Raw genomic sequence first — 23,561 nt, 5'->3', positions numbered from 1 at the left:
ATATGATTATAGTTTCCAAATCTCTTCCCATCCTGGTGTGTCCTTCCCTGGACACTCCCTGGTTTGTCTGTGTTCCTTTTATGTGGTGCACAGAAATGAATATGATCCTATAGCTGTGGTCTGACCAGAACAGAGTACAGTGGGCCTGTTGTCTTTCTTGAGCTGGACACTCTTGTAACCTAATGTTGATTTCTTTTTCATCTTGAAAGGATTTTTTTTTAAAAGAATAAAATGGTATAGCCTGCTTAAAAAAAAAAAAAAAGCTGTTAAGCCTGTATAGAGCTTATCATCAGCTGAACTTGATAGGAGTAGTAGAGGTTTTTGTTCATGCTATATAGAAAGGCTTTTCTTCTAGAGAAATGCTTAAGATTTCATTTCCAGTTACACGGTTTCCTTTTGAAACCCAGAGCTAATCTGTAATACAAAATCACTTTTAGGGAAATTATAGGTTTCTGCTCCTTTATTACACATTTTCAGAAAAGCAGTGTATACTTGAAATTGTTCTGTCCCTGTTTGTCTATCTAGATTTTTGCAGCCAGATGAGATCTTGGATGGGACAACAATTATATCTTTATTTTCACTAACCTCTAACTGAAATTTAACACTTTCTTCAATTGTTTTTTTTTAAAGCCTGAAAAGGGGTCCATAAGAGATAGAGGATATTATGAAATACAAAATGGATGATTCTGATTACATTAAATTAAAAATTTTTTGTACAGACAGAAGCAATGCATCCAAAATTAGAACGGAGGCAGAAAGCTGGGAAACAATTTTTATAGCCAGTATTTCTGACAAAGGCCTCATTTCTAAAATATATCTCTTGAATAAGGACTTAATATGTCATTTCATATTGCCAGTAAATAATTTCTTGGCAACTTATGGTCTCAGAGACTTGTTTAGAGTCCTGGAAATTTAAGTAATTTTCCCAGATCACATCAACATTTTATTCAGTTTATTGGTGAACCAGAGTGATGTGATTGTTGAATGGTGTGTTTAGCAGGTAAAGTAAAAAAAAAGCAAAATGAAACATTTTTTCATGAGACTTATAAAATTGTGTGTTCTATCTAATTTTTGTAGCTCCTATCACATATAGAGAAACTTCGGACATCTATGATAGAAGATCTGAATGCAAGTAATGTTTTTTATAAGAAAAGAATAGAAGAATTAGGGCAGCGACTCCAAGAACAGAATGAATTGATTATTACTCAGAAGCAGCAGGTATGTTTGGTTTGTAGTATTTTTGGATGTGAAATATATGGGTACTTGTACAAACACAAATGTCTTCCATATAGTAGGCACTAAACCAATGCTTATTGAATTATGTATGCCAGGGGCAGCTAGGTGGCCCAGTGGATAAAGGGCCAGCCCTGGATTCAGGAGGACCTGAGTTCAAATACAGCCTCAGACACTTGAGACTAGCTGTGTGACCCTGGGCAAGTCACTTAACCCTCATTGCCCCCTCCCCCCAAAAAGAATTATGTATGCCAGTCACATATGTAGAAGCATACTATTTTTCTTTTAGAATATCTGTAGATCATAGGGTGATGAATCCTCAGTTAAAATCCTAACCTGTTTGTTTTGTTCAGGCATGGATGTGACCCAAATTTCCGAATGCTATTTAAACATATCACAAGTTTTGGCAGACCTTATAACAGTTTGGGTTTATCATCTCTTTGTAGCTGACTCCCATTTGATGATTTGTAGATAACCCCCTACCCCAAGGTGTGACCAGTGTCCCTACCCTCTTAGAACAGATTTCCTGCCTATCATCATCTCGCTACGTCCAGTGGCTTTCAGGGACTTTTCATCCTTGTCAGGGGTACTTTGGTTGTTTGTTTTAGATTTTCTCACTTTATTATGGTATCAGAGCTAAAATGAAGTGGGGTGGGTTCACCCCTGCCCTTATAAGGACTCCTTACTCACCCTTAACCACATATCCAATTAGCTGGTAAATTCTGTCCGTTCACCCACTACATCTTATTATATATCTCTTCTGCTTCTTGCCACTCTGATTTGGGAACTTGTCACCCCTTGCCTGAAAGCCTCCTAATTGGTCACCTTGTCTTAAGTCTCTGCCTTCTCCTATCCATCATTCACTCAGATGTCAAATAATAAAATGGTTTCTCCAAACCATGCCATTCCCCTGCTCAATAAATTCCAGTGGCTCCCTATTTCTGAGATCAAATAAAAACATCTCTGTTTGACGTTTAAAGCTTGTCATAACCTGGATCCAATCCATTTTTCCAGCCTTATCACAGATTACTCTACTTTCTGTAATTACCCTACTTTCTATAAAGAGTAATTTTGGTCCAGCCAAACTTGCATTCCTGCTGTTCCTTATATACAACTCTCTGCCTCCCTTCTTCAGACTTTTGCCTTGGCTTTCCCCCATGTCTAGAATGAATTCCTCCTCACCTCTGCATCTCAGAACCTCCAGTTACCTTTTTGTTTGTTTGTTTGTTTTTATTTTTCGTTTGTTTTGTTTTGTTTTTTTCGGGGCAATGAGGGTTAAGTGACTTGCCATGGGTCACACAGCTAGTAAGCTAGTGTTAAATGTCTGAGGCCGCATTTGAACTCAGGTCTTCCTGAATCCAGGGCCAGTGCTTTATCCACTGTGCCACCTAGCTGCCCCTCCAGTTACCTTTAACATTCAGCTCCAGTATCACCTTCTATACAAGGTCTTTTCTGATTTCCCTACGCTTCTAGTGGCTCCCTCTGCCCTGCAAAAAAAAAAAAAATTACCTTGTATTTGTTTTGCATAGATTTAATATAGACACAGATATATACCTATGTCTATATGTGTGTAGATGCATTATATATGTATATATTCACATACATACACAAAAATGTATAGATCCAATATATCTGCATAAGCATGTATATGTAATCTATACTACACATATATGTGTCAATGCAGTGTGTATATGCACATCTATGTATGTATATACACATGCATATATATTTTGTTCTCTTACACAATAAATATGAGCTCCTTGACAGAGGGACTATTGGATCTTCGTATTGTTATCCCCATACTAATTGACATATAGTAAGTGCTTTAAAAATGCTTGCTGATTGATTGATTGATTGGAAAATCAGCCTAGCTATTTTTGGAAAAGATTTTCCCCCTGAGAACTGACTCCTGGGTTTTGTTTTTTGTTTATTATTATTGTTTTTGTTATATCATTTTGTTCTTGTTGTTGTTCTAAGTCAAGACAAGAGAGTAAATTCAATTCCTGTTGTGTTGGGCACTGTGCTAAGTAGTGGGGCCACAAAATAAGGCAAAGGAGATTACTGTTATGCTGAGACATGGAGGAGTTGCAGTCTGTATTAGACATAATACCAATGATGATGAAATCACAAATCAACCAATCACAGGTGCCTACTATGTGCCAGGCACTACTGTGCTGATATAAATCTATTAAAGTATTGAAGTAAGATAGTGAAGAATAACCAGCTCTTCCTGTGATTGCCTGTAAATACTGAACATGAATCACCAGCAGAGTAAAGGAAAAGTATATATTTCAGAGTAAAAGTAACAGAATTGTTCCATTGGCATGAAAAAATATTTTAAAGGTAAAAATTAGTAATAAGTAAATAAGTGGTTAAATTATCAGGCCTAAACTCCGCATTTCTGGGGTTTTCCCTTGCCAGGGTGTTTGTAAAATAGTGAACAATCTCTATATTTTTATAGGATTCCAGGCAAATTTTAATGGACTGATTTTTATGCCCTACACACTGTCATATAAGTCCATTTCCAGTTTTATGTGGGCTACTCTAATAGGTTTTTCTTCTTTGCAGATTAAAGAGTTTGCCAGCAAACCATTACACACAATCAATGAGCATAATGGTAAGGTGAACTGTGTCACAATGCTTATGGCAGTGGTCACCAGGCTGTCAATCAAATAATTGTATATGTGTTGTATTATTTGATATTTTAATTTGGAAGGCATTTTACTGTAATTAATCTTTTTTTTTAAACCCGGTTTAAAAGTTATTATAGGACATAGTACCAAAAGAAAATGGTCCTGTCATTTGGTGATAGGAGCTCACCATAGATAACTCAAATGGCTCTATTGTTCACCTTGAAATGTCAAGAGAAATAAGCAAGAACCCTTAACACACTGAATGAACCAATGGTGGCCTGTGGTAAATTTATGGAAGGGCATGAAGAAAGGGGGAACTGAATGAGGATAGGACGAACAGGTTGTAATCTTTATTGTTGGAGAATTATCCAAATGGATGAGACCTATAAATCCATTTGAAGCATGGGTATTTGGGCATATACTAGGCACTTACTACTTAATTTATAATTTTTATAGTGTGAGTGAAGCTTGGCTGGCTCACAGAGTAATGAATTTGGGGACTACACCAGCACACAAAAAAACCCATCTACCAGGTCATGGAAATATTGTGACTTGCAGTAGTGGAGGGAGTACTCATTCCAGTGAAGTCTCAGATTATTGAATTATTGAGAGGCTAAGTTATTTCACTCAATTGTTCAAAAAATTAAGTTATTAAGACTTTCAGAGTTGGTATCCTGAGTTAATGACAACACTTTTAAACATGGGAGTTAGGATGTATTTAAGCCTATTGGCCACATTAACAAGTTACTGTCTGTGTGACTGGAATTCTGTTAGGGTTTCTATTCTGTGATTCAAGATTGAAAGGAAATTGCAACTTCACCTTGGAGCCACTTGATAAGTATGGGATCATCAAGTAGAACCTAATAATGTCAAAGCTGGGAATCCTTGACTTCCCTACCAACTAGAAAAAGCCTTACCTGCCTTGATGGTGAAGCTGAAATTTCTTCCTACCACAAGAGAAGCTTTGAGAGTTTCTCTACCGTATTTATTGTCAGTGAGTAATTAGAAAATGGTATATAGCATTATGTTCTTTTAAAAAATTTAATCCATGTGTATTTAGTGAATGTTGTTTGTATTTTTTTGTGGAGGTTCTTCTTTTACAGGATAAAGGAATGAATTACTAAGAGTCTGCTAAGTTTTAACAATCCTGCATTGTGTATAGATCAAAGGTTAAATTTTAAGGAAGAAGACAAAATATTTTAATTTATAAATAATGTTCAATTCTGTAATAAAAGGATATTCTTTAAGTCTACACTAATTAATTGATCCTTATTCTTTTTCTTATTTTACTATTTCAGGGAATTCTTCTACAAGGCACACTTCAGAAAGACCTGTACCAACTATACATAGTAAGTTTCTATAATACACTTAGTGAGAATTTGACATCATTCATGAGCTAACATAACCCAACATTTGCTTATTTATTAACCTAGGAAATATTTCTCTAAGCACAGACATATTTTAGAGATTACATTTTGACGTCTTTACTGTGATATCTGTATTTGACCTTGTTCTAAAACACATTTTTCATGGACACTGTCAAGATTGTTGTAGCTGTAAAAACAAACTTGCATGCCTTTATGTATGGTGATCTGGATTAATATCAATCTAATCTGTTCTATTTAGCAGAGTGCTATTAGGAATTCCCCCATGAAGTTTCCCAATATGAGAGGTACAAAATAATGCACTGTCTATGTGTGGGTGGTATTGGCCCTATTTAGCTATTATTAGGACAGTTGAGATTCTCATTGTTATAGAGTGGTTTTATTCAAATCAGCATTGAAGAATTGCCCAGTATCAGTCGTGAGGTTAAGTAATCACCGGTACCTAACTATCCTATTGGACATACTTAAATTTTAATAATAACAATAATAGTTAGCATTTATGTGATGCTTTAAGGTTTGCAAAACATTTGACAAATATTACTAATTTTTATACTTTCTTTTTCCTCCAATTACATGTTAAAACATTTAAAAATTCTGTCCCTCCTTCCCTCCCTCCCTGTATCTCCTCCCTGCTCCTTGAGATAGTAAGTAATCAGATATAGGTTATATGTGTGCAGTCATGTAAAACATTTCCACATTAGTCATTAACAAATAATATTTCACTTGATCCTCACATCAGACCTGGGAAGCAGGTGCTATGATTAACCCCATTTTTACAACTGAGGAAACTTAGGCAGACAGAGGTCAAGTGACTTGTCCAGGGTCATAGAGTCAATAAATTCTGATTCGAACTCAGATCTTCCTGACTCTACATCCAATGGGCACCACGTAAAAAACATAGCTCCAAGATCTTAAACATTTATAGATTATGTTCTTTTTAAAAATAGAATGATTTTGATTTTTAATGTTTATTTATATTCAGTAAAACAAAGAGGGGCAGCTAGGTGGCGCAGTGGATAGACCACCGGCCCTGGAGTCAGGAGGACCTGAGTTCAAATCCAGCCTCAGACACTTAACATTTACTAGCTGTGTGACCTTGGGCAAGTCACTTAACCCCAATTGCCTCGCCAAAAACAAAACAAAAAAACAAAGGGAGGAGAAAAATTGTGAAGAAGAAAATGCAAATAGAAACAAGCAAAAAAAAAAAAGCAAATATGTTTCAGAGGCTCTTAGATAAGAAATAGAAATTAGGGGTAGGGAAGGAGAGATGGAGTTGATGAAGTAAAGTTAAAAGGGTGACATAAATTGGACAAGGCAGTATATTATAATAGGGCTTATGCACCTGATGAGAAAAGGTTGATAAGGGTTTTAGCAGATAAGGCCTATCTGGAGCTCCTTATGGTCTACTGTCTTTCCTTTTTAAAGATATAGATTTTGGGGCAAGGCTCAGATGTCATGGGCACCAAAATGTTGGTGAATCAATCATATTTATCTCATAAAGTAGAGCAGATAGAGGAGTGTTCCTTTGAATGTTATGACTCTACAGGAGAGAGAGAGAGAGAGAGAGAGAGAGAGAGAGAAAACTTCCATCTAGGAAAGAAATAGGAACAGTATTGTGGACAGATGATGACCAGCCTTAGTCCTGCCTCTTACAGCTTCTGACTGTGTGTCTATATGTAAATCCCTTAACATCTCAGCACCCCAGGTACTCTCTCAAACTAAGTTACCTGTTGATCTGTAGCTTCCATACCCAGAGGTGGCTAGGTGGCTCAGTGGATAGAGTGTTGAGCCTGACATCAAGTTAAAAATCGAGTTCAAATTTGGTCTCAGACACTTACTAGGTGTAGGAACCTGGGCCAGTCACTTACCCTCGGTCTGCCTTGGTTTCCTCAACTGTAAAATGGGGAAGATAATAGTATCTACCTCACATGATTGTTGTGAAGATCAAATGAGATGATATTTGTAAAGTGCTTAGCCTAGTGCCTGGCACATAGTAAGGGTTTAATGAATGCTTATTCCCTTTTCCTTCCCTCCACAATAGGATGTTCAGATAAATGAAATCATAAATCCAGATGCACCCCCTTCCTACTGTTAAGGGTTAAAATTCTAGCTAAACTGCCTAAAATATCTAATGAGTGGTCGCCAATAAATTATAAGCTTTAGCAAGAGTTAGACTTTTAAGCGTTTATTAAGGAGAATAAGAATTTGATAAAGAGAGAAGAAAAGGCCTAGATTCCTATCTATTAAAGGGAGAGCACATTTCTAGCTCCGCTCTCCGCCAGAGTCCAAAGGAAAGAGCCTGAGCCTGAGCGCCAGTCTCTTCCTTCCTCCTCCCACTAGCCCGCGTCACTTCCTGACTCCTGGTCTTGCCCTCAAAGACCTTCCCTTCATGGGCAGAACTCTTCTACAGTAAGTATCCAGCAGGTGGCGTTATTCCAATCGTTACAGTCCCCCCTGTTGTTCCTCAAGAAACAAAATATTTCCTTGACGGAACAGTAAAAAGAATATAATAACTATTGCTAACTAATAATATGTGAACAACAATATAGAAAAGGAAGAGAGGAAAGTTTTGTCCAGAGGGGCGATTTTTTTTTTGTCCTCATGAACCGACGCTTTGACATTAGTCTTGCAAAGGGAGGGCCTCTGCAGAGAATACATGTTACAGATGGTGTATATTATAACAGAAAGAGAAAAAAACCAACAAAAACAACAAATCAAAACTGTTCATTTAAAGTCTCTGAAAGTCTTTTCTCAGATGTCCTCTAGGTGTAGTCGTGGAATGGAAGTCTTTTCAGGGGTTGATGTGTGGATGCTGGTAATCAGCCAGGAAAATTTCCTACAAAATTGAGCTTAACACAACTTTAAAATAGCTTTGTCAATAATCAAATCAAACAATGAAAGTTCTCAAAAACATGTCTAAGGGAATTCAGAATCTTAGTTGTTACACATGAAACATATAATAAAACAAAAATTAAAACATTCTTTAAAATTATAATATTACTATAGTCCCCCCTCATGGAGGGTAATTGAGAAGACAATTGCTGCAATATTAATTAATAAAAATAATTTTTATCTTTGTTTTATCACTTTTTGCATCATCTGCCTAATTATCCTCATGCCATTATGAGAAATTTAAAAATCTAATATAATTGGTAACAGGTGTCAAGGCCAAATTCAACACTGTATTTATCATGACACCTGAGATAATTATGGGGGTTACCATAAAAGAACAGAGAAATGATGGGATATGAGCATTCCCACACTTGAGCAATATATACTGCCCATGCAGTATGCCAGGTCTAAAATAGGTGGATGGAATATATGTCCATGCCACCGAACATATTGGAGGAAACTGAGTCAGACTTAATCAGATGCATGGGATTGAGATGTCCATGGCATCAGGCATATAGGAGGGAGCATAGAAGCCAGGTGTAGGAGCGAGATGGGTGGGATGAATACTTCCAGCCATCTGTACAATATTGTGGGGAAAAATAAAATAAACTATTAAACCAAGAGAATCCAACCTCAACATTTGTCAAAAGCCGTTCCCTCGGCCATACCTTGACTTCATGCATGTCTCCCCTCATGTGACAGTTCAGTGTCTGCTCTTGCATGTATTCCTCTTGTGATTGGATGGCATCTTGGCCAACTGGCATCTGATAACTCAGAATAAAGGCAATTAATGTCTTAAATGATAAGTTCCCATAATCCAAGTCTCATATGGATTTAAAAATTGAGGATAATAAATGATTGCAAAAAATGTGAATACATCTTGACTCAGAACACAATATATAATTATGCAACAATTTCAAATAATACCCCTTTTTTTAACTTAGTATACAATTACTTTTTTGAAAAATCTGAACATATTTAAATACAAGTTAAAGCACAACAGAATCTCAAAGAAAACTTTTTTTTGAAAAAAGAAAACTTTTACAAATGTTCCCCTCTTTTTTTTTTTTTTTTTGGAATGTGCTTATCAAAAATAATACTTCTAGAATCAATTTACACTTGCCATGGCAACCAATTTGCCAAGGAAATGCTTTAAAGAGTTTGATCAAATAATCAGTTGAGAAAAACAAAAACAAACAACTCAGAATATGGGACCACAATACTCCTAGAATTAACATTGTATTATGAAATCAAAACCATCTTGCAATTTTTTAAAATTAGATAGATAAAAACGAATAGAAGAAAATACACATGGAACAATAAAAAACAATGAAATTCAAACTAGGACTAAATGAATGTGAACTTAATATTAATGAGTATTATAAAATATAAACTTGATCACATGACTATAAAAAGCTTTTACAAATATTCTCCTTGTTTTAAAAACTAAGTATAAGACACAATCTCAAAAGCATGAAAATCTCTATGAAAATAAACCCATTACCATTAATTTCAAAATGTAGATGTAATAGCATAGAAATCCTATGTAACCTCTGAACTGATACAATTACTCTGAGTGAATTCAGAACACTTTTGATTCCAATATCTAAAATCCCCAATACTCATATCAATACCTTGCTGCTTACTTCTACATTTCTGTACAATATATATCCTTCCATGCCAAAAGAAGCATTGTCTTGAACTATGTTGATGATTGTCATTCTTATTCAGCTTAAGTTTTTCTTCTTTAACCCCTCTATATTGTCTGTCGGGCTTTTCACCATACAAATGCTTTATAAGATTACTAATGAAAGACAAAAGCAGGTTAGCAAAATTATGAACAAAACGAGCATATCTGGAATTTAAAGAGTTTTCTAAGATTGTCTCAAAAGCACAGCCAGGATGGGGAAGGGCTGAGCCTGAAGCTGCAAATGCAGGTAGAAAAAGTTGAGCATGCGCATCAGATCTCTGGACTTCCCAGGCAGGGGAAGCTATGGGCTTGGCCATAGGAGGAGTAGAGGGTGGGGTCTGGAGAGGAGGGGAGGGACCAGAGCAATTTGAATCAGACTTGATTTTGAACTCAGGCCTGGATTCCTCTTCCCCCACTTTGCCTCCAGGTGCTAGGGGATTAAAAGCTTCTAGAGGGTGGGTCATTGCCTCCAGGCATGCAAAATTAGAGCAACAATTACTGTTAGAACTGGGAAAAGCTGCGGGAATCTCTTCAGGTTTCTCTGAAAAAGCATGGTTGGGAGAGGGAGAGATATTTCCTTGTGTGAGTAAGTTGCTGGCTCTTTTAACAAAAATAAAAAGAAAAATAGAAAATCCACAAAAACAAAGCATTAACATGATCTTATCTCCCATTTGTCTGGTTAAACAGACTAAAATAAAAAATAGGATAATTAGGGAGTTTAAAAGGTCCATTCGAAAAAATTTAAAGGAAAAACACAGCCAGTAAGCCAGTACTTAGCAGTTAAAGGGAGAGGGAGGGGAAATTTCTTACCCAACCAGAAGATCAGAAGTGAGGTTCAGCTTTCCTCTTCGTGGTCAGCCATCTGTTAAGGGTTAAAATTCTAGCTAAACTGCCTAAAATATCTAATGAGTGGTCGCCAATAAATTATAAGCTTTAGCAAGAGTTAGACTTTTAAGCGTTTATTAAGGAGAATAAGAATTTGATAAAGAGAGAAGAAAAGGCCTAGATTCCTATCTATTAAAGGGAGAGCACATTTCTAGCTCCGCTCTCCGCCAGAGTCCAAAGGAAAGAGCCTGAGCCTGAGCGCCAGTCTCTTCCTTCCTCCTCCCACTAGCCCGCGTCACTTCCTGACTCCTGGTCTTGCCCTCAAAGACCCTCCCTTCATGGGCAGAACTCTTCTACAGTAAGTATCCAGCAGATGGCGTTATTCCAATCGTTACACTACTTTCCCTCTCCAAATAAAAAGGCTACTGAAACAACCCATAAATGGGAAATCTGAGGAACATAGCAGCTAGGTCAGGTTACTAAGGAAGAATATGTAGGTACAATACTATTCTGTAGTAACAGACTATATGAATAAGCCTAATCAATAATTTTGTAAACGACGGCCATTGGTCATAATGGAATCTCAAGTGACGCTTGGCTTCTTCTGTCAAGGTAATGGCTAGAGATGGTAGAGAATGCTTATAATTTAAATTACCATTTTACACTAGAGGAAAAGTCAATAGAAAACAGAATAGAGGGACAAAGGCTAAGGATTAAGTACAACTAAAGCAGAAAAACAAAATGCACCGATAAATGCCCCTATAGAACATAATATTGTACAAAAAGGGATGCAGAAAGAGACTGTTAAATATTCAGAAAGGGGCTTTTCAACCTTAAAAATGTGGAGCATAAGTGCTCATCAGTTTGGAATCTCTTTCTTCCTAAAGGCTAAAAGTGGGCCACACAACCTCTTAAGGTACCATTTAGGGTATGACTTAATTTTTAAAAACAATTCTGAATTAGTTGGAAATATTTTATCTTTATATATGGAAAGAAATGTTAATATTCTCTTGTAATCATGCCTGTTTTGAATAGCCTTTATTTGTTGTCATGCTCAGATTATTTAGATTTAATTATGAAACTTGGTTAGCTCTTTACTTTTTTTTTTTATTCCGTTTCAGTGAATGCTTTAGCATCAAAGAGTTTGGATTCTAAATCAAGTCAAACAATAGTGCGTGGTAAGTTTCAGCAGTCAACTCAGTGTTTTATGTGAAATTGCCACACTGAGTTAGATAACTTATTAACTGAAAGTACTTCTGTGGGGTAAATAGTACAGAAAACTTTTAGTGATCAGAAAACACTTAGTAGAACTAATCTCCATTTTTTACTTTATTAAGATCAGAAAGTAGAAAATGTATGCATTGATTGGTAGTAACTTCAAATATGGGTTTTAACTTTCCCTCCACCCCACCCCCCAATAGTATTTCTTCTCATGTCTGATTTTTGGTAGTTGATATTAAATAAGAAAAAAAAAATTTGACTTTATATTAAACCAGCCACCCAGTTCAAGCCACAGGGCATGTGTGACTGTTTTTTTAAATTTTGAATGGGGCAGAGAGTCACATTTTTATTCAGGTAGCTTCAATGATTGGTTGGCCAAAATAATCTATAAAATCCATGTGACAGTGACCAAAAGGAAAAATAGGATCCACCAGAGGAGATTCCTGCCCATTGGGTCAATTCATAGTCCAAATGACTAGATCTCTTTGAAGAAGGTTGATATTAAAAGTGTTATTACTAAAAGTGACAAATGTTATTAAAGTCTTGTAGATTTTAAGAATATTTTTAGCCATATTTAATTTATTTTAAATTTTGTGGTACTGTGTTGGGTATTTTTTTAAGCAATCTGCTTAAAAAATGAAACTATCTTTTTTCTGTCTTAAATGATCAAAATTATTAAGTGGCAGGCATGAATAACTGTACTATTCCACCTTCCAATTGTAGCCTTTAATCCAAGATATTATAGTAGAGCTAATTGGTCTATCTACCAGGACCTATACTCTGCTCTGCCTGTAATGTGCTTTGGCCATAATGGCTTTCTAAAAAATACTTCTTTTACTCACTACCCAACTCACGAAGTTGTTTATGAGGGTTTATTTCTCCTTAATTCCATTATAGGTGATTAATGTCTTGTATATGTAACTTCAATATGTAATCCATAAATTCTCTACTTACAGTTCCTTTGGTATTTACATTTTGTAGTTCCATAGGGGTTTAGACCATGCAGATTTCCCCCACATAATGTAATGGTAGAGATTTTCATGTTGATTATTTATTGGAGTTCCGCAGTATTGCACCTCCAAGAAAAAAAAATCTCAAGAAGGAATTGTTCAGAAATGGTCATTTCTCATCCATAATAGTCCTACTTTTACCCTATTTCATTATTTTAACAGGATGATGATTTTGGTATAACATTGCTGATTATTTATCTTTTTTCTTCTACTAGTGGGTTTTATGTCTTTTTCCTGCCCTTCCTATCTTCATTTTCATCAGCCTTCTCTATTTCATGATAAAAGGTTAGCATTTACTGCATATCATTTTCATTCTGTGATTTGCTACATCGAGGTTATTTCTGATGCCAAAGAAATACTGAATAGTAGATATCTTAAGCCATTTAGAGTTAGTTAGGATCGGGGGTCCTGGTAAATGTTTAACCATTGGCTCTCCAGAGGAAAATAATAGTAGTGTATGGGACATGTTTTTAAGTTTAATGTACATCATTCACATTTTTGTCATCACTTTCTTAATTCTAGACAATCAACAGAACAATAAATGAAGTCTCCAATGTAGCATTGGCCGATTATTGAGGTGTAAATGCTCAAACATCAAAAAATTTGGTTCTCAGGAGTTAGTATAAGCTTGGCACCAGCAGGCCCCTGGTTAATTCAGCCATGTTCTGCCCCTAATCCCCCTCCCCTGTTCCCTTGTGACTTCTCAGCTCTTTGAAATGCCAGGTACCAAGGGAAGGATAAAGATGCTGGCATGCTTCCTTCTCTCTGGACTGGGAGCCCAGGAAGAAGAGCAAGGCCACAGGATTTTTCTGTCAGTTTGATTCTTCCACTAATTAGAAAGGGGAATCCTGTCAGTAAGAGAAGTCAAACACTTTATTCTCCATTAGCGCCCTTAGTGCCCTCACCCAGCTCATTGTAAAGCTTCAAATGAATGACTGAATAACTTTTTAACACATAAATGGCCTAATTTAGGACTCAGTTACTAGCTATGTGACCCTAATTTCTCATTGTCCCCAGAGAATTCACTAATATGAAATACAGAGTACTTGCAGCTCTGCATTGGCCGAGGGAATTCATGGGTACAGAACGAGGGGGAAAAAAATCCATTATCTTTGGTTAAGAACATCTATACTGTTCAGACTAATAGTCCTTCTCTCCCTAATGAGCAAAACAGTTCCATAAAAGTGAAATGTCTATGGAATATTAATTTTATTTTTCACATAAACCTCCAGACTTTCATAACTCCCATGGCATTATACTCCATTGAATGTGTTTTTCAGTATCAGCTCTAAGATCTTTAAGGCAGTAGTTAGGATGGGAATTAGATACTGGGTAAAATAATTACATAGGTTACCATTCAGTGTGTACTAACCTAGGGTTTTCCTAGTTAAAGTCTGAGGAATGAATTTCTTAGTAATGGCTAGACATTATAGAACACATTCCTCCTAGAGTTACGGATGAATTCTGATGCCAGAATGACAGAACTACAGATACAGAAATAAAGAGAGGTTTCATTTGTAGGTTTTACTTTGATCTGTATTATTTGGAACTTAGATGTCACCTGTGCTGATAACTTGGCTTCTTGTTTTGTTTTAGAATGACCTAAAATTTAAGATAGGGGATTATTTCATCTTTTTATGGTGATGATGCCTAAAAGCCTTGTCAAATCTTCTAGGTACTTTTTACTACATGGGGGGGGGGGCAGACTTCTTTTTTTCCCATAAATTAAAAATATTTATTTTTCTTTATTATATAGCTAAGACTCAAATAAATGGTTTTAACTTAACAGGAACAAAAAAAAGTCTGTTACATAAGAATTTGGATATTCTTAAAGCTTAGATTTTTTAAAATCAGAATTACCATTGTTGTTCTTAACATGTTTACATTCAGAATAAGACACATTAGGGTTTTAAAACTTAACAGGTCATTTCACCAGCCAGGTATGCAAAATTGTATGATAAATGTGAATGTAAAACTGCATGATAAATGTAAAATAATGACCATGCCCTGGGGTTTTGAGGCTACTTGGAGATAGAATAGCACCTGTCTCACCAGTAAGATACAGTGTGTCATATAAACTCTTGAATTTTTAAAACAAAAAATATTATTAACTGACCCTCCCCATACCAACTTATATAAGTAATATGGAAAAAGGAAAAGTATTGCAGAACACTGTAAAGGGGAAACTTTCACAATGCAATATTGTTATAGGTTATAAAATATCATTAATTTTAATAGCAATATCTTTCTCACTAAGGAGATTGTTTATACTACTGTTAAATTTGGAATAAAATGGAAAGCAGCAGGGTAGCAGTGAAATAGTGTGGGGAGCAGTGAACAGTTAGCTTATCATGTAGCTGTGGCAGGTGCACTAGCTTTTTTTTCCCCCAGAACAATAGTCATTATTATTTTAAAGTAATCATAACTATAGTAACCAAAGAGGAATAAAAACTCTCTGGATGTGGGTGATGGAAAGAAGTCATTTCAGAAAACAGAGACTTCAGCATACTGATGTCCACCTAACAGTAGGCAATGTCACAATAGGGCACATAGTAATAACTCAGATTTCTTTCAAGCTTTGCAGTTTATCTTAACAACAATCCGACGAAGCCTGGATTCTGCTTTACAATGAGGAAACCAAAGCTTGCATAGGTGGGAATGACTTGCCCAGGTCAAAGTGCTCCTAAGTGTCAAAGCAGCGGGATGAGTTCACCTCTCTCCTGACCATCTATCAAGTGTTCTTTCCTTTGTATCATGCTGCCTCTTGTTCTTAAGCATAAAAGGGAGCAGTCATGGGATTTTAGACTTGGATGGCAACATAGAGACCAAGATAGCCCAGTGTGCTGATTTTGCAGTCTCAGAAAGATTAAATGGTTCATCTAGGGTCCCTGAACCTGAGCACAGGTCCCTCTGACTCTGCGTCTGGTGTTGGGCCTCTCAGAATTTCTCCAACTGAATTTCACACAGCCCTCGAGTTATTCAGTGAAAGAAGGTGTAATAGTGACCAGACACATAAAGAAAACTTGTCTGATTTTCTCTCTGTACTCCAAGCATACCTTCAACTGATGAGAAGAACCATTGTTTGTTGGTCCACATGGATGATGTGACTGAAAATTTGACTTGCTCTAGAATCAGCCCTTGAGCATAATCAATAACGTATGAAGATTGTTGATCTTTCTCAACATATAGAAAATAGTACTCATTTATAATCTTATTTTTCTCTCACTATTATTTTTCATTGTGATAATGCCCATTCTGAATAATTGGGTGAAATGAAGACATTTGTAAAAACTAGGAAGCAGAACTATTGATCACTAAGACTCTAAGTCTTAAGATGTCTCTGATATGTAGCAGCTATCCATGAACTCAGGTCAAGTACTGCAAAATTGCAAACATAGAAACAACGGTAAAAATGTTTATACCCCTCTCCAAATATGGGTTATGTCTAGTGATTCTGATATGTCACGTATACATTACCAAACTTTTTTATGTTTCGTAATTTGGGCAGAATTGCTGTTATTTATAGAGGCAACACATTTTTAAATGGAAAAGAAAAAGTGATGGAGAAGAAAATGGAGAAGTTAAAAAAAAAGAAAAAAGAAAATGGAGAAGTGAAAATAATTGTAAAGAATTTTAGTCAGTTAGTAAACATTGACTAAGTGCCTACTATTTGCACTTCAGAAAAAGGTAAAAGGCACTCCCTGCCCTCAACGAGTTCGCAGTCTAATGGGGGAAATACCATGAAAATCACTACATACAAACCAAGTTATATACAGGATAAATTGGAAATAAACAACAGAAGGAAAGCACTAGAATTAAGAATTATCAGGAGAGGTTTCCTGGAGAAGGTAGGACTTGAAGGAAGCCCCAAGATGGAGATGACATGTTCCAAATGTTCCAAATGATAAAACACTTGCTGAGAGTCACATATTTCTCCCTAGGTTGTTTCAGCCTTTGTTAGATTCAGAATAAAATTTATCAGAAAATGGAATTGTAGTAGATGCAGTCAGTAATGAGCATTTAAGAAAAGGATTTTTAAAAGACCTTGGTGCATGGGCTCCAATCAAAATTGGTTTGTTTTTATTTTTTAATAAACCGTTTCAGAGACAGCAAAAAGTTTGAAGAGTCTTTAGAGTAGGATCTCAGTGCCACAATCTGGTATTTCTCCAGCTAGGTTTCTTTTCCTCTCTTACTAAGCATTCCCATGAGCCCTGGGCTCTAGTGGCTTTAGCTCTGAAGCAGTTAGGCGATACAATGGATAGAATGTAGGATGGGGAGTCAGGAAGAACTGAGTTCAAATCCTTTCTCAGACACACCCTAGCTTTGTGACTTTGAGCGAGTCATTTAAACTCTCTGTGCCTTGATTTCCTTACTGTAAAATGTATATAATAATATCACCTACCCCTTGGGATTGGGAGGATCAAATAAGTTAAAGTATGTAAAACACTTTATCATACTTTGGGAACTATATAAACGCTAGCTATTTTTATTAGCTGTAGAAAGCCTAAACACTTAAAAAGGTGTTTTTCCTAAAGCCTTGAAGATATATGAGAGACCATATATTTTTCCAAATATTTGCCTTTAGGTTTCCATTATAGACATCTTAACTCATGGTCAGAAAGGGGGTCAGAAGGCTATGGCATGCATGCCAGAGAGATGGCATGTGAGCCAGTTTTCATTGGCATGTGGGTCCCTACTGCCACCATGCACTCGACCAATACTGCCTTCCTCCACAAGTGCCATTGGTTTGTGAGAGCGGGCAGCTACTACATGCTCCCTTCCTAGCTTGGAAGAATTCACCTGGTTCCTCCCCATCATCCCTCCACCCTTTCCCCTCCCCAAGACCACTGCCTGGCAGCTTTCACTCAGTCAGTACTCCTCCTTGTCCCTGTTTGTAAGTCAGTGGTTAACACCAGCCCCTGGGCACAGTAGAATGAAAGAGGTCAGAACCTTGGCATAGCACTCATAAAACACTACTGATGCCCTGGGCTAGAGCTAGAATCGGATTAGACCCATCTAAGCCAGAGTAGTATACAGAGTGGGTTTGGCTTCACCACAGCTCTAGACTTGAAAATATTATGGAGTTGTCATCTTCTTTATAATCATTCTCTAAGTATACTTCTCAAATTAAGTAGAAAGCTATTAAATTGTGTGTGTGTTGTTTATGATTTTAGTTTCCCACATTTATTCAGATGTTTCAGATGCTTGCTCTCTCTACAGATATCATGTTGCTTACTCAACCAACTAAAAAAGTACTTAAAACAAAACTAGCCAGTGCATTAATAGAAGAGAGTTGAGAAATTTCTTCTGTGTTGTGGCTGTTGCCACACTCAAATTCTGTTGGTGATTTTTCCCATTGAAGGTGACTGTTAGAAAACAGTGGTATCTTTAGTAAAACTTCTGTCTCCTCTCTTAATTAAACTTGTGCATTTTGATAGATATTTGAAAATTGAAAATATTTTATTTATTATACTCTTACATATTCTGCTTTTTATTTGGCCCAGAAAGTTATTTCAAACATTTTACAGGCTTCACAAATACATGATAGAATCCTATCAGTCCAACAAACAGCATTTATTAAGTACCTACTGTTTGCCAGTAGCTCTAGACACTATGGTTGGGGGGGGGGACCAATAACACCAAAACAATCCTTGCTGGGGTGCATGCATGCTTTTATATATAATATATATGTGTGTATATATGTGTTTTTGTATATATACATATCTTCTGCAAGAAGTCTTTCTCAGTGTTTGCCTTCTGACCATGAATTAAAACTCCTAAGACAGAAAGCTAAAAGGTAGATGTTTGGAAAAGTTTATGCTCATATGTGTCTATATGTATACATATATAGACATATATACTTCCATATACACACATACATATATACATACACACAAATACAGTTAACTGGTACTGTGGATAGAGTGCTGGGCTGGAGTCAGGAAGACTGATCTCCCTGAGTTAAAATCCAGCCTCAGAGGTGTACTAGCTGTGTGATGCTGGACAAGTCACTTAGTTCCTGTTTGCATGCCTCAGTTTCTCAGTCTGTAAAATGTGCTGGAGAAGGAATGGCAACCTACTTCAGTATCTTTTCCAAGAAAACCTCAAATGGAGTCATGAAGAGTCAGAAATGACTGAAAAACAACTGAACGGCAGCAATCCCCCCCCTCCCTCTGTGGGGAATGGGGTGGGGGAAAAGTCTCACCATCTGCAATAAGTCTTTCTTAATCCTCCTTAATATTATTGCCTTTCCTCTGTTGGTTATCTCCAATTTCTTATATATATAGCTTGTTCATACATAGTTGTTTTCATGTTGTCTTCCCCAATTAGATTGCAAATCCTTTGAGGGCAAAGATTGTTTTTGCCTCTCTTTGTATCACTGATACTCAGCATGGTCCCTATCACAAGGTAGGTTTGTTGACTTCATCTGAAAACACCTTTTAAAGAGATACAAGGTTGGGGTGGGGTTGGAAGGAGAGAAGACACTACTTTGACAGGGAATGGGGAGATGGGAAGGAACATGGAAAGACCAGGAAAGGAGAATGTTGAAGGAAACCAGGGATTCTAAAATGTGTGGGTGAGCTGAATTAGCATCAAAAGTGGATTTATCTTGGCCAAATGGGAACTCAGGTGTGGGGTTTAAAAGATAATTGGAAAAGAAAAAGAGTGAGTCTAGAAAGTACTTGCAGAATGAATTGGGATTGACCAAAGTTAAGAGAAGGAATTTGGATGATTTAACTAAGAACATCTAGATAATTGCTAAATGTATGCAAAAGTAGAACTATTTGTTATAGACAGCATTTGATCCTTCTCTAAACATAATCTACCTATTTTGCCAGATTAGAGGAGATATTGTGTGCTAAAGTAGCCCAGATTATACTAATCTGAAACTGTACTTGCCAAATTCAAATTAAGCCTAATGTCAGTATTTAGTCGATGTTTTAATTTTGGCCCGCATTCCACCATTTCTCATTAATTTTGCTTTTTTTTTGCAAGTGAGGATTTACTGTAAATTCCTTCTATACTTAGATTTCCATGTCATGTATGATAAAAACTCAGTTAAATAGTATCATTGAGAAATAGTAAAGTGTTACAAAAACTAACTAAATTTTCCCTTTAGCTGAGGGTTACCCCATTTATGCAGTGAAAATACCTAAGACAAAGAATAGGAAACTTCACAGGATATAAATCAGTGAACTTCTCTTTCAGGTGTACGCACACGTACTTGTGTGGTTCTGTTCTCCATTATGTGTTTTTCAATATATATTTCAGATATATTTTAGAACTGTAAATCTTCAGAGTGCTAACCAGATGAATTCTTTTTGAAGGAAGTTTAATACAGATGCAAAGTTAAAATATTTTTGGCCAAGCACAAAGCAATCTGCAAATAGGAAGTATGTATGTATAGGGTGACTGTAAGTTAAAACCAGTTCCCCTAAACCTTAATAGAAAATGTCGTGTTAATTTATGTTCACGTTTTTTTCACATTCTTTGTTTCAAGAAACAGCTGAATATGAGTGGAAGAAATGAGATATACAACTTATACTGAGTGCTGAATTGGGCATGTAACATTTCTTTGAAGATTTTGAAAGACATTTGTTCAATTTAGTAACTACCAAATAATAACAATCTAATGGCATTAAGAATTTCCTCTTCAAGTTGGAAAGGCAAATTATTTTTCATCTCCTGAGAATAGTTCTAGTAAATAAAATAGGCTTTTTTGTGTAAGGTAAAACCTGTGCTGAATAATTAACTGAAGCTCCAATGTAAGAGCATGTAATTGGTGTTTAGTCTTAATAAAATGAGAATAGATGGAATATGGATGGACTTTATAGAATCTGGGCTGTCGTGTGGGGCAACTAGGATTCAGAATACAAGGGATTCAGTAATGGAGATAAGAAACTCTTCAAACATTGAAAAACATTTGTAATCAAATTTTATTTTCATTACTATTTAAAACAATGGTTTTAATTACTAGAGATATTTCAGTTCTCTGTACCCAAAGTAGTTTTACATTAGCATAAAATAATTTAATTAATTCAATGTCTGGTAGAAGCCAGGGAATTTCTTTCCTTAAAAAAAAAACTACATTCTTATTTAACTATAACATTTTATGAATCAGATTGAGTGTTTTTAAATTTTTGTGTTTTTTTCAAAGGTGTTGAGAAATTAATTTTTGACATATTTTTGCTTTCTTTACCTTCTTTTGTTCACCCATGCATTCAAAATAAGACTTTTTTTCCTCCAGATTAAATATATTTATTCAATGGTACCTTTAAAGTAAGTTTCAGCATGAACAATACTCAAAATACGTTTGGAGAAGCTAGGTGGCACAGTGGATAAAGCACCAGCCCCAGAGTCAGGAGGACCTGAGTTCAAACCCCACCTCAGACACTTGACATTAGCTGTATGACCCTGGGCAAGTCATTTAACCCCAATTACCTTAAGACATCTGAGGTCATATCCAGTGCATATCTTGCCACTGGACCGAGATGGCTCAGGAGGAGAGACTGAGGTTGGTGACTTTGCACAGCCCTCTCTCACTTAAATTCAGTGTAAGTCGTGACATCACTCTGATGTCATGGTCCTCTTTGAGAACAAAGGACAACCACCAACAATAGTCCACATATGTTTACAGTACAATAATAGAATTGCCCACTAAAAAAAATGAAGGCCCTGACATTTTTATCCCATTTGATATCAGTAGAGCTATTGTCTGCAAAAAATGTTGCACTCTAAAGTTAAAAATAAACAACAGCTATGCTACATTGTCCAATATAGTGAAAACAGTTGTTGAGAAGCAGTGAAGTGAGCCTCAATTTCTTAATTCTAAAACGGAGTTGGTTTAGGCATTCTGTTGTCCCTTACAACTATTTAGATCCATGATCCTATGAAATAACTGGAGACTTTATGAAATAAAAAAAAGTGGGTCCTAGATCAGTATGTTTTCAGGTAGAAATTTAAAACATGAGAAATTATGTGTCTATAGTTAACTTTCAAATAAAACAAGCCAGTTATATTTTAAAGTATCTGATAAAATAAAATATCCAGTGAAAAGGCCATGACTTAGTAAAAGTAAGAAAGAAGCCTTAAACTAATTATCTAAAGTATGTAAATTTCCATAAGTAGAGCTAATTCAAATAAATATACAATATATTATTTTCCTACATTTTATAAAGTCACTCTGATAAAAGCTTCCTTGAATTAAATACCTACATAATCTGAATTTTATGAAATCTTTCCTACATAGCCATGAAAAAAATTACCATAGAAATTACACCATACTTTCAGAATTATGTTAGAAAAGAGACTAATTTTCCTTTGACCTTCTCCTTCTGTTGTCCTGTTTGTGCTATTCCTATTTTTCCTCATTAATAGAACAGGCATCCAAGTTGCACATACTGGAACCGATAGAGGAACTTTCAGAGGAAGAAAAAGGTAACAGTGGTATCAATCAAGGCTTAAGTGCATAAATGATCATATTTTATTATGAAAATAGACAAAACCTTAAAATGTGCTGCCAACAGTCATGATACTGTACATATAAAGGAAATATTTAGAATTTGCAAATATTTTTGTGATATTTATTCATTTACTTTAACATTCAGCAAGTATATATGAAGTGTCAACTATGTGCACAATACTGTGCTTAGTGTATACAAAACCAAAAAATGAAACAGTTCCCACTCTCAAGGAGATTAGATTGCTGAACTCATGTGCAACATGTGCAGATGAGTTAAACATATGTATGACATAAATAATTTTGTGGGGCACTAATAACTAGAAAGATCAGGAAAACATGCATAGGAGGTGGCTCCTGGTCAGAGTTTTGAAGGGATCAGGATTCCAGGAGATGGTGATAAGGAGGGTGAGCATTCCAGACAGGAGGGACAAAGGAGAAAGGCAGCATGTTTTGGATGGGAAGATCAAGTAGGTGTAATGAGTAACATGGCAGGTAGGTTGGATGGAGCCAGATTGGGAAAGACTTCACATTACCCCCAAAGAGAATTTGTATTTTGTACTAGTGACAGTAAGGAGTCCCCAAAGCTGTGTTATCTAGCCTATTTTTTAATTTAAGTACTTCCATATGTTTTTATGGGAATATATAGTATTCCAAGGGGGAATACTAGGTAGTGCAGTTGATAGGACGCTGGGCCTGGAGTGAGGAAGACTCATCGTCCTGAGTTCAAATGTGGCCTCAGACACTTTTACTAGTTGTGTGACCTTGGGCAAGTCATTTATCCCTGTTTGCCTCAGTTTCCTCATTTGTAAGGAGAAGGAAAGGGCAAACCACTTGAGCATCTTCCCCAAGAACACTCCAGATAGGATCACAGAGTCAGAAACAATTGAACAATAATAGCAGTGTTCAAAGCCTGGTGCTTTTATAAAGAGGCACTTAATCAATGTCAACTGAATTGAAATGGAAATGAATAGCAATAAACTACTTTTAAAACTCATCCAAATTTAAATAGTTTTGAATTTTATTTTTTTGAGTCTTTTATCCCTACTCTGGGAGATTTAAAATATTTGGTAGTAAGTTTGCAGCCTTATATCACATACCATCACCTATCACATTGCCACCACCAACAAAAATCACATACCATTTAATTACCTATAAATATTTGCCTTATTAGTGAATACCTAAATATTAAATCTAGTCAGAGACAAAAGA

At 36.0% G+C, this 23,561-nt stretch overlaps 1 protein-coding gene across 3 annotated transcripts in view; it reads left to right on the top strand.

The window, feature by feature from the left end:
* DZIP1 (DAZ interacting zinc finger protein 1) overlaps positions 1 to 23,561 on the top strand; it is a 96,117-nt gene that overhangs the window by 48,466 nt on the left and 24,090 nt on the right. For 2 of the 3 annotated variants that reach the window (XM_043998680.1, XM_043998678.1), the window contains exons 8-12: positions 1,078 to 1,218; positions 3,802 to 3,850; positions 5,165 to 5,215; positions 11,780 to 11,836; positions 22,268 to 22,327. In XM_043998680.1, coding sequence (XP_043854615.1) covers positions 1,078 to 1,218; positions 3,802 to 3,850; positions 5,165 to 5,215; positions 11,780 to 11,836; positions 22,268 to 22,327 — 358 coding nt within the window. The remainder of the gene's footprint in view (positions 1 to 1,077; positions 1,219 to 3,801; positions 3,851 to 5,164; positions 5,216 to 11,779; positions 11,837 to 22,267; positions 22,328 to 23,561) is intronic. The other variant, XM_043998681.1, reaches the window with a different exon arrangement.

Source organism: Dromiciops gliroides, chromosome 3, assembly GCF_019393635.1.
Source record: "Dromiciops gliroides isolate mDroGli1 chromosome 3, mDroGli1.pri, whole genome shotgun sequence".
Classification (NCBI taxonomy): domain Eukaryota; kingdom Metazoa; phylum Chordata; class Mammalia; order Microbiotheria; family Microbiotheriidae; genus Dromiciops; species Dromiciops gliroides.
The sequence above is the reverse complement of the archived record's forward strand: the minus strand, read 5'-3'. Positions and strand labels throughout refer to the sequence as shown.